This window comes from Plectropomus leopardus, chromosome 9, assembly GCF_008729295.1.
Source record: "Plectropomus leopardus isolate mb chromosome 9, YSFRI_Pleo_2.0, whole genome shotgun sequence".
Classification (NCBI taxonomy): Eukaryota; Metazoa; Chordata; class Actinopteri; order Perciformes; family Serranidae; genus Plectropomus; species Plectropomus leopardus.
Window position 1 is genome coordinate 5,625,310 of NC_056471.1, and position 12,104 is coordinate 5,637,413.

General features: G+C 38.6%; 1 protein-coding gene across 2 annotated transcripts in view; it reads right to left on the reverse strand.

Annotated features, from left to right (window-relative positions):
- The window catches only part of si:zfos-2326c3.2 (misshapen-like kinase 1), an 86,674-nt gene that overhangs the window by 7,174 nt on the left and 67,396 nt on the right, over positions 1 to 12,104 (reverse strand). For both annotated transcript variants that reach the window (XM_042493012.1, XM_042493011.1), the window contains 8 exons: positions 11,129 to 11,237; positions 10,081 to 10,236; positions 9,682 to 9,825; positions 8,472 to 8,606; positions 8,198 to 8,298; positions 7,225 to 7,374; positions 790 to 949; positions 11 to 150 (listed from right to left, as the gene is read on the reverse strand). In XM_042493012.1, the coding sequence (XP_042348946.1) occupies positions 11 to 150; positions 790 to 949; positions 7,225 to 7,374; positions 8,198 to 8,298; positions 8,472 to 8,606; positions 9,682 to 9,825; positions 10,081 to 10,236; positions 11,129 to 11,237 (1,095 nt within the window). The remainder of the gene's footprint in view (positions 1 to 10; positions 151 to 789; positions 950 to 7,224; positions 7,375 to 8,197; positions 8,299 to 8,471; positions 8,607 to 9,681; positions 9,826 to 10,080; positions 10,237 to 11,128; positions 11,238 to 12,104) is intronic.

Sequence of the window (12,104 nt, forward strand, 5' to 3'; positions counted from 1 at the left end):
GGACTCGTACCTTGTCATTCCTTTCACAGAGGAACTTGAGTTTTTGGGCCTTTTTGTGCATGAAAACTCCCTCCAGGTTCCCTGTGTTGGCCGACCTCAGCTCGATGGCCTTTTCTCCCCAACCCATCACCTGGTTAGACTGAAGGTAGGCTGGGTGGATAGAAAAATAGATAGATAGATAGATAGACAGACAGACAGATAGACAGATAGACTTAAGGGGAGACTTCTTATGCTAGAATAATGACTAGTAGACCCAGTGTGCGCACATGTACACACACACACACACACACACACACAGTCACTACCATCTTATTTTTAGCTGACTCTGTCCCTAATCTGTCTTCAGAATCTGGTTCAGGGTAAATTCTTGGTGCTCAGGACAGCTTCTGATCTGCAACCAGTGAGTCAGACAGAAGTAACTTAAAGGTATACTGTGCAGGAAAGTCTGTTACTATTTGTAAACCCACTCAACACCAAAAGTGAAAATAAAAGCCAACCCCAGATTCATGCTTACTTGGCGTTTCTCCTCGCTATATTTGCGTATAACCTAACCTGAGCACTGTGGAGGTACACACCAAAAACATCTTGGACACATAAAATAATAAAATACAGGCAGAGGGCAGAGTCTCTACAGGAAAATACACGAACACACGCTGCTAGTAGGTCACAAGTGATGATTGAGCGGGATCACCACTGTATGAGTCTACACACTGGTTTTTGTTTCAGGAAAATACTGTCTAGTATATCTTTGAGGGTACAATCTGATTGTTGTTCAAGAGTGAAACTTACCGACCGACGCAGGCATCTCCCCCCACTGCAGCACTGTATCCTTGGTGATGCGGCCGTAGGTGTCGATGTAGACGCCTTCGTCTTCGTAGCAGACCAGGACCTCTGTTCCAGCACTGTTTGGCAAAATGATAATGGCGTGGGGACGAATGGAGCCCTGGATCTATTAAACAAACACACAAAATAAACACTAGTTTTTACAGATTCATGAAAAAAGTGAGTCAAATTACTCACAGTACAGCAAACCCAAAAATGTGACTCTGCTCCAATGTTTGAACATGTCATACATAAACCATAAAAGCACATTTCTACTACAAATAATACACAAACTCAACAACAGCAACAGCATCCTGTCTCTTCAAAGTTATGAGTAATGACTTTGAGCTGCAGAACTAAAAAATAAAGTTAAATTATTAGGTGACAACCATTAGAACCTAACAAAGTTGAGACAGTGGTAGAAAGGAGGTACAAGTGTATAGAAAATGTAAAAAAAAAAAAGAAAGAAAGAAAGAAATCATGTGTTGAGAAAAGAAATACAAAAAAGTGCAGAGAACAGGTGGGATTTTTTTATATAAAGGCAATGGGACACAACTCTTTGAGGGGAAAGACAATGTGATATGTTTGAACAATTGAAGAACCTGACTAAAGTACAAAGAATAATTCAATATAAACTTTGGCATTGAGCTGGAGGTGACTTATAACTCTTCTGGTAAAATCTTCTTGACATTTTAACAGTTCAACAAGACTTTTACATAAAGCACTTCTGCAGCACTCATCTAACAAACATTTCATCCAGCAACTAATTTTTTAAGTTCAGTAACATCTAACCAGTACAGAAACACATTTCTAACCAAAAAAGAAACATCTCTGTAACCAGTTCAATAACAATCCTTAAACCAGTTCAGAGATATTTCTTAAATCGGGTCAAAATTATCTATCTAACAAATGCAGAAACATCTAACCAGGTCAGAGCCATGCATCAGACTAGTTCAATAAAATGTATTGAACCAGTTCACATATGATTCTCAAACCAGTTCAAAAACAAAACAGTTACCCTACTAGTTGAGAAACATTTCTCTTACCAGTTCAGAAGCATCTAATCAGGTCAGAACCATCTATCTAACCAGTTCAGAACACTCGATGAAGCCATTACAGAAACATTTATCTAAACTGTTCAGAAACATTTATTAAACCACTTTAGAAATATTTATCAAATCAGTTTAGAAACATCAAAACACTTCTGAAACATCTATGAAACCAGTACAGAAACATTTATCTAAACAGTTCAGAAACATTTATCAAACTAGTTCAGACACATTTATGAAACCAGCACAGAAACAGTTCACTTACCAGTTGAAAAAACATTTTTCTAACCAGTTAAGAAACATCTTTCAAGCCAGTCCAAAAACATCTTTCTAACCAGTTTGGGAACGCACAACAAAACACCACCTCTAAACTAATCGGGTATCCCTGTAGCAACAAAGCTCCTCCAGGAAAAACACATTTTGCCATCTAACAAAAAAGTGTGTCAGAATAGTTTAAGTGTGTTTGATACGTTACCAGAGTCTGAGCCACCACAATCCTGAGCATCAGAACAGGCATCCACAGACGCAACGCAATCTTGATCCTCTGCCTCGGAATCAGCATTGTTACATAGTTTGCAGGCAACAGTGGAAGATTTTGTGTGTGTGTGTGTGTGTGTGTGTGTCTCTTTAAGTGGGTGAGTGGTGCATTGTGTGTGTAAGTGAGCGTTTGTGGCTCAAGCTCGTATCTGTGAAGAGGTGAATTACTTTGAGCAGTGATTAGGAAATAGAAATCAGTGTGGCGAATGAATATGTTTCACTGTTGATGCAGGTGGGTGTGTGTGGAAAGATGCGCTCATACAGTAAGAAGAGAAGGTGTGTGTGTCTCAGAGTACAGCTACGGAGGGAGCCCGGGAGTGTGAAGTGTACTCAAGAGTACTCACAGAAAGTGAACTCTGAGGATCTCTGAATGTAAGTGAGTGGGTTTAAAAGAGCTCTGCAGCTGAGTGTGTGTGCGCGCGCGCGTGTGTGTATAAGAAAGAGTGTTGAGAGCTTGACTGTATATGTAAGAGAGAAAAGGAAAAAAGGAAAAAAAGCAAGGTGGGAGAGGTGAAATGATAACGCAGCAGCAAGCAGAAGCAGTATAAGGCACCGGTGTAGTGGGGAGCTGTGTGCACACTGGCTTAATATACCCGAGGAGCAGTGAGAGAAAAAAAACTCTCAACAGGAGCAAGAACAGGTCAGGACACACACAGTTAATGATCGTGAGAGAAGGAGGACAGGAAGGATGTATTTTTAGAGCTTATTTCTCTCTTCGTATGTATGCCTCTACCTCTCCCTGCTCAATCTCCCCATGCAGAGAGAAAGTAGCACACATTAAGGGTGGCTGGGGCAGTGTGTGTGTGTGTGTGTGTGTGTGTGTGTGTGTGTGTGCGTGTGTGTGTGCGCACGCATGCATGTGCATATGTGTATGCATGTGTGTGAATGAGCAAGAGGATGGTGTTGTGGACATGAATGAGAGACAGAGAGGGCAAAAAGCCCTACGGAATATTTCAAAATTATTGGAGTACACTGTCACTTTAAGAGGGGCGCTAAGCTTGGGAGGTATGAAGATATTATGGTATACCAAGGTATTTAAAAATTCCTGGAGGTATGAATCTTTTAATACAGTCAAAACCGGATGCTCCATTTTCTATTAACCCTTTGACACCAAAGCAAATTGGCTTGATTTCTTTCAAATAACATGAGAAGAGTGCGACAAAAAACTTGACATAAAATGGCCAAAAAATTGCAATAAATTTGTTAAAAGAAAGTTACAAGAAAATTACCTGAAAATAAAGCAATAAATAAATACATTTTTGTTTTTATTTTGCAGGACTTTTCTTGCCATTGTTTTTTTCCCTGTGTTTTGGAAAGAAATTAAACAAATAGTGGTAACAATGACACAAATGCCTCTGCCCCTGTTTTGCCAAACTAAACTTTATCTGGAAACGTATTTCTGCTAAAAAGTAGTTTATTAGCTACATGATTTTATTAAATACATCGTCTTCACTCAGCCCACTGACATCCTATCTAGTCATTACTCCATGTGCCTGAAATATTTAAACCCAGCAAGACTTGTGATAGAAGACTGATTGCATGTTAAGAACACAGTATTGTAAGTAAGACAATGACATACATGTTACAACGACATCTATCACCACAAGCTCAGCATTTACTTTTCTTTTAAAAACACAAATACCGTCGTATACTGTGTACCATGGTAAAATGTCGAGAAGGTATTAGGGTATAAAAACGTAGATATCACCTGATATGCACATGTTCACAAATCTAGTCAGCTGACTGAATCACAATTAGTCCCTAAACATCACTGTAGTCTTTCTTTAGTGTTATTTTATCAACTATCCAGTCAAAAAAAACTTGAACTGTATCAAAATCCAAACTGAGAAATTGGCTTCATCGCCACAATATCACAAAATGAGTGCAAAATGAAAAGAAATCTCCACATATATCATTAAACCATTGGAATCAGAGGAACCTTGTTCCATGCTTCAGCCACCTACTCAACACCATATGTATGCACAGCACTATATATAGTATATATGCTGCAGAGACAGTATATCAAACGAGACACCTTATAACTGACGACCTCAGAAATGCTGGTTACACAGTTCATACTGCTGGAGAGAATAGGTTAAGGAAGTGTTTTAAATTTAAATATTTTTTCATACCCTGAACCTCAGACCCCTTTAGTTTGGTCTAAAAACGTATTTAATGAGATGTGTCAGAATGTGAATGTGAATATGACTAACCAGAGGCTACAGCAACATTTACATGCCCACATACAGAAGAGGAGATGGGAAAAAAAACGACCTGCTCTATCTCTAATTGCACCAGCAGTGGGCGATTTGTTCACATTTGAAGAGACAACCTCATCTGCACAAACCCTTTTGAATATGGAAAAGGCTTTACACACTTCCATAAGTCATTATAACTAGAGGAAATCTGAAACATGCAACAACAGCTGAACCGGCATTTGTCATTATGAGATATTCCAGCAAATAAAGCCTGAGAGAGGCCTCTATCAGCAACCTGCGATGATCTACAACCATCACTTTATCTACTGAAGATCAGAATGTAGGTAAAAGCATCTTTTTGGCTTCACTCAATCAATCTCTGCAATTTTAAATGAAATTTCAAACGCCATTATAAAAAAGACAATGTCTGAATGGAAATGTGAGCATGAGTCACAACATTATGCCGTCAGCTTTACCTGCCCACGGACAGAACAGAGACAGAGAGAGAGGGAGAGAGAGAGAGGGAGAGAGAGAGAGAGAGAGAGAGAGAGAGAGAGAGAGAGAGAGATTGAGAGGGAGAGTGATGATTGTTTGGTAAATGAAGCCAAGGAGAAGATAAAAATGAGGGGAAAATGAGCAAATGAACAAAGCCACATCAGATGACAGAGTGGGCGGAAAGAAGAGAAAAATAAAAAAAGAGGAAAAGTGTTTGACAGCTATAGACTGAGTAGGAGGAGAGAGGAGGGAAGAGAAAGGAGTAAACCGGAGAAATACAGAAGAGCATTGACTGACATCTGCAGACTGTGAGTGGGAGGAGGAGGAGGAGGAGGAGGAGGAGGAGTCCATCCTGAGAGACTGAGAGAAGTGAGGTGATATGGTTATATAGAAAGTTAACAGCTGGTGATAGAGAGACAAAGAGTCAGGTACATATTCTGTTTAAATATTCTGAATAAGGCCATGCTTCGAACTTTACATTTTCGAATTAAGACGTGGGATATGCTGGTATTATTCGGGGTTTTAGGACTATTATTTAGACATGTGTACAGGCAATTTGGAACATGAGTCTCAACAGGGGTTTTGACTACAGTTGGCGTTACACGGCCTCTTGTCTGTATAGTCGGCTCTGTGCGTTGTCATGGATACGCTGTACACAAACCAACTCACCAACAAAGCTGTGGGGTTGAGTTGCATGCCAAAGAAAACACTCCTGCTTTTAAAACTTTCTGAAAGTCTTGGATATCTACATTTTTTTGGATATATGCAAATTTTGCAGCAACGACCTTCTCAAGAAGCTGAAGTAAAGAAAGACAGAGGTTAACAACTCCACCACTAGGGAACTGTGAGAAAAAATCCTATTTTGATGCCAAGAAGCAAAATGACAAGCAGCTCCAGCTGTTTCACTTTTCCGTATATTTATGTGACAAGCAACATATTAGGGCACTCTATTCGGAGTATGCAAACGCTGCATGTAAACTAGAGTGTTAGCGTAAAAAAATTCATTTACATTAGACATGTTACCAGCTTAGTAGGAATAATGCTTTTTTTTGGAATAATGGCAAAAATTGGACTATTTTGTGCATGTTAACAAACTTAATACAAAAACTACACCTCTTATAAGATTAACAGTTTATAAGACAAGTTCTATTTGTGAAGTGTCGCCATGATATAGTCTTGTCTTTTAAAACACGAGATTCCAGGACTAATTTACCAATCTTGATCTTTTTAGAAATAGCCTAAAAATAGAATTACGGCCTTGCATTTGATTGCCTCGGTGACCCTGTAAAGTTGTATTTTCAGTACAGTTTCCATCCATGAGAAATCACGGATGCTTAGTGTCACAAATTCAGTATCTAACCAAAATTCTCCCTTTCTGTTGTTGAGAAATGATGTTGAATAATGACAAGGAAAAGTCACCACCCATCATCACCCTATTAAACATTCGTTTGAAATGTTAACCCTAATTACCATATGAACTGAGTTGTGGCCAAAAAGATGTTTTGTAAGGTCACAGGGACCTTGACCTTTTACTTTCGATCACCAAATTCTAACCAGTTTATTCATGAGTCTATATGGACATTTGTGCCAAATTTTATGATATACCCTCAAGGCCTTCTTAAGATACCACATTCACAAGTATAAGGAGGGCGCAAGGAGGTCACAATGACATTTGACAACCAAATTCAATCAGTTCATCATTAAGTTCAAGTGGATGTTTGTATCAAATTTGGAGAAATTCCCTTGAGCTGTTCTTGGGGTACTGCATTCACAAGAATCTGACAGACAAGGTCACACTGACCTTGACTGATCTCAAATTCAAATTCTTACAAGTTCAGAAGTTTGTGCTAAAAGAATGAGATAGATGCTAGATCTATGGCTATAAAAGTCTAATCAGATCATCACTGAGTCCAAGTGGACATTTGTACCAAATTTAAAGAAATATCTTCAAGGTGTTCTTGAGATATTGTGTTCAAGATCACACATCATCGGATAGACAGACAACCTGACACATTATCGGCCATTGCTGTCGCAGACAAGGAGACATAAAAATATTTTTTAGACAGATAACCAGACAACAGAGCAAGTGCATGGAGCATAAAGAATATTAATGATATTCTTACATGTGTGGGCAGGTAGAGGTCATAAGGTGTTCCAGAGTCGACATCAATGGCATGGAAACCAGACAAGGAGCCATAGATGACCTTTAACCTCTGACCTTCCTCCACTGTCAGGTCAACAGACAGTGGTTTTTGAGGCAGAGACCTGAATGACTGGGTAGACATTCACACAAAGACAAACACACACATCATCATCCAGCACTTATAAGGATGAATAATAATTTCGTAATCTAACTGGAACTGCTCCATCAATTATTATTCAGCAATGACTTTGACAATATGGAGAGCAGTTGCATAAAAATGGCCATCCTAAGATAGTGGTGCTATTATTTCTACATGGTAGTATATTTTTGGCCTTTTCTGCAGAAAGAGGGTTAAACTATGTTGAAGAAAAAGTAGCTCAGGCCACAAAGGATGCAAAGAAATGGGCCATGGCTCTGCTCCGAATCTGTGTGTGTGAGTCTGATAGCCTGGATGTGTCATGTCTGCGTGTATGTGCATGTGTATGTGTCTGGCTGTGGTAGTGACCCTATTACATTTTTTTGTCCATGTCTGTTAGTCCAGTTTTGTCCCAGATATGCAGAGATATGGTAAGGACTGAAAAGGACAATGGAGGACAGTATTGTTAACCTGCTGGTGGTGGTACTTTAGAGATCTTCGTCAAGCATGAAACTGAAGGATACTATGTGAGCAGGTTGAATTTTGCAAATAATTCCATATGCTTGGTTAGGATTTATTATTTTAGGGACCATGTAAGTGTGTACCAAATGTCATGGTAATCCATCAAGTATTTCAGATATTTCACTGGTGCTGACATCGCCAGTCTTCAAGCCCTGCAGCTAATGTGTCTAAAAGAAGATCATTGTGTAATTTAAACTGTTGTTTTCACATTATGTTGTTTACAATGTGTTTCCTTAATCTATTCTTTCAGACTGACGACACAGATATGTTTCTATACTATTTAAATGTTACCAACCTTAAAGGCCATGAATTTGTGGTAGGGTTTTGGGGCCCAGGCGTACACCTCCACTGCATTCTTCAAAGCAATCACTAAGAACTTTATCTTCTCGTAACGCACTGAAGAAACAAGACAGACAAAAAGACCCTAAGAAGTCAATTCCAGATTACTCTGACAAATGCAGCTGTCATAGATCTTTTCTAACACAATACTTGTGGTTTGCATTTCTCTAGTTTGTAGCTTGGAAAATAAAAATGTACCATTCGTTGTACCCTTCACAGTGTGTACTTACCCACTTTATAGTGTACACAGCCTTCCAAGTCACCTACTGAGGTCCAACCCTGTCTCTTCTCCACCTCTGGGTCATTGTGCAGGATTTTATTCCTTAACCAGGACAGGTAGTACAGACGGAGCTTGTTCTTTTTACCTACAGACGCACACAGAGAGATGGAGAAACGAGTGAGGGTGAACTCTGTTTAGATGACACTTGAATGTGAATGTGTGTTACTCAGTTGCATTGTAGCGTGACTGAGTAAACATGAATAGAACATGAACAGAAAGCCACGTACTTCTTCTAGGACTATAATCGTTTGTGCTGCTCCACAGCACCAAGGTACTATGGTACGGGGGTTTGTGATTTGGTGCATTCAGCTGCACTAAGAATACATGTTCACAAGCACAAGTTCTTGCTGGAAATCTTTTACTGTATACTATAAGAAAAAGATTCTGAAATTAGCACAACATGCTGATTGGCATGTGTCAGTCACTCTATGGCCTGTGCAAATGAACCTTGTAGCTGGAATACCCATTTATTTATTTTTATTTTACGAAAATAGTTTATCAAAGTTGCAAGCAGTAGAATTTTGTCTCTATGACACTTGCACTACTGTCTGTTATGAATAAATAAAAAGAAATGTATCCTTATGCAGAGCGATCTTTTTTGAAATTGTACCAGACTTGCACCAAACTGTGACCCCTAAACTGGGATATGATGCAAACCATGAGTCCTGTAACATTACACACTGACCTCCTTCACATTCATCCAGGTACAGTTGTAACGTGGAATATTTGGATTAGTAAAATAATTTGCTAAAGGGCAACTTGACACAAGAATTAATGGTGAAAGGAAGGTAATTCATTCCTCGATTTAGGTTGGGACTTCATACTGGAGTGACTCTAGCATTAGCTTTAGAGTCAACATGAGCCAAACAGAGGGCCAACCTGGAGGAAATAAAAAGCTAAAGGAAATTAAGTTGTTCTTGGCTAAAACAAATAAAAAACCTTACAGTAATGTTAGATATTTCGGTATTGAAGCAAGGCTGGAGGCTGAATGACAAAGTGTCTGCATCACTGTATGGGGCAAGTCAAATATAGTAACTGTGTGAAAGCAGTCATTTGAGAGTTCTGCTGTTTCTAGATAAGTTTCTGTATATGAAGGCTGAGTACTGTATGCATGCATCTGTGCCGCATGTTTTGTATATTTGAAGCTACAGTAAGTGTACCTGATATAGTGATCAGGACATTGAGTCCCTCCAACACATCCATCTGCTGGAACCTTCGTCTGCTGATGAGGGAGTAGACTTTCCCCTGACCGCTTCGATCCAGCAGCCAAAGACCGTTCTCTGTCCCCACCAACAGATTCACACCTGCAGATCAAAACATACACAAACATCAGTAAATCTGTGTATTCGTGTAAATTCCAAAATAATCATATGAAGTCTGTACGCTGTCAAAAAAAGGGTCAATAAAGTTTGTTTGAGTAGAAAAACAAAGTGAAAGCCTCACATTTGTTCCCTTCTTAACACATCTACGTTATCCACGCAGAGGTAACAGACACATATAACACTCCTCATCCTAAAAACTGAAAAGTAAAAAGTAAAAATCAATATAAAACCACAAACCCCACAGTCCAGCACAGAGAACCTCAGTGTTGAATTTCTTCTTGTACTTGCGGATCTCTGGGGTGTCGCTCTGCGGTCGAATGTTGGTTGGGTTCACGTTCACCACAGAGCCTTTCCTGTGGTTCTCTCTCTTGATTTGCTCACCTTTACTGCCCACTACATGGGGACAAAAACAATGTGTGGTGTCATTAGAGGAGTACAGTGTCTGACAGGGCCCAATAGTAAAGCTGAGTTTGCCCATCATTTTCTCACATGTAAACTACTGTTTGTAAAAACAGCTACTAAATACAAAATACAGTGCAAGAAAGCAAGAAAATAAATAATTTCATTAGATGTATACATGAATGCCTGTATTTACTAACAGATGAATATGTAAGTATGCAAGCAGTCATGTACCCACACCTAATTTAAGGCATATTTTTTAAACCAGGGATCCTGCATCTTAAGGGAAAGTAGATTAAAAACTTCTTTAAGACTTTTTTAATGCCACACAGAATTGTGTTTAAGACCAATTTTCTAATAACCAAAATTAAAGAAGGAAAATTTTATTTTGCCCAAATATTTATTGCAGCATAAATCTTGACTTTTGAAAAGGAAAAGTTAGATGATCTATGTTAAATGTTGAAAAAAAAGAAGATTTTTTTAGAGTGGAAGGCAATGAACACATTATATTATTCCACCATTCGAATACCCATCATGGCATATTTAAATAAAGGAATTCATCAAATTATCAAACAAAAAATAGATGTTGCTGATCATTTTGAGATTTTACAATGCAACGTCAGAAAACAAGGATTCATTAGATCTTACATCCCATGTTTTTGAGATGTTTGAAAGTTTAATTTAAGTCAATTTAATACCTTAAGGCCTTATTATTAGATTAAAGAATCCAATGCCTTTTAAGATTTTTTTATGGATCCACAGGAACCCTGTTTTAAAGCCAGGTGTGAGTGTGTTATAGTGAGTTTTAGTCAAGTAGGAAAGGGGTTTTGGTGTATTGTGTGTGAGTGAATGTGTGCTGCATCCATGTGTCTGTAAATGTACTCACCAGGGCTCTGTGGTGGCGATGACATGGGGATCAATCTTGGATCAATGAATGACAGGAAGGAGGAAGAGGAAGATGAGGAGGTGTTTTTACCAGTGGGACTGCTGACAGCCTGATGATGTACAACAACAAGAAAAACTGTTTATTCCTCACCATGTTTTTTATTGTTTGATTTTGGTTCTCATAGGTTTGACTCCAAATGCTATATCACTAATCCTATGCATGGCTGTTAGGTTCAACACCTCTAAGGATGTCTTTCAAGCTTCATTTTACTTCCCTTTCTCAACATTATTACTACAAATGCATTCTGAGTTCTGAACTTGGTGTCTTTGCACCAAAATTGTGCCACCACCCCCCTCTGGTGGACAAATGTAACTAATAATTTTAAGTACAACATCCTTAACACACACAATCCGTACAATGCTTTCAAATGCTCCCAAATAATGCTTGTATCAAGAACTTTCTTGACTCTGTTTAGGTTATTTAGCCTGCTCCATCAAAATGATATGGCTTGATCATTTCTGGACAATATTCTTTTATGGTCCTATATTATGATTATTTTTTTGTTCATACTTATTTTGGGTTTCTACTAGAAAATGTTTACATACTTAAACGTTAAAAAAACAAACAAACAAAAAAAACACATATTGTCTCATACTGTCTGCCTGAATATACCTGTATTCACACTCTGTCTCATATACTCAGTTTTAGCACCTGTCTCTTTCAGTCCCCCCACCAAAAAAGCTTGTTATGTTCTGATTGGTATTTTCGAATCTTCCACTCCTGCGCCCTTGGTGTCTTTGCACGGTCAATGCTTTTGAGAAATGACTATAACAGCACTGTAGCAGCACTTTTTACCTTCTTTTAGTATAGCTGTGACATCAATACCTCATAAAAGTCCTGAAGGCTCGATTAAAGGCAAAGTTTCTGAACACTAGCAGTGTATATTTCTCTGTGAATTGAGCACTTTGATACTTTC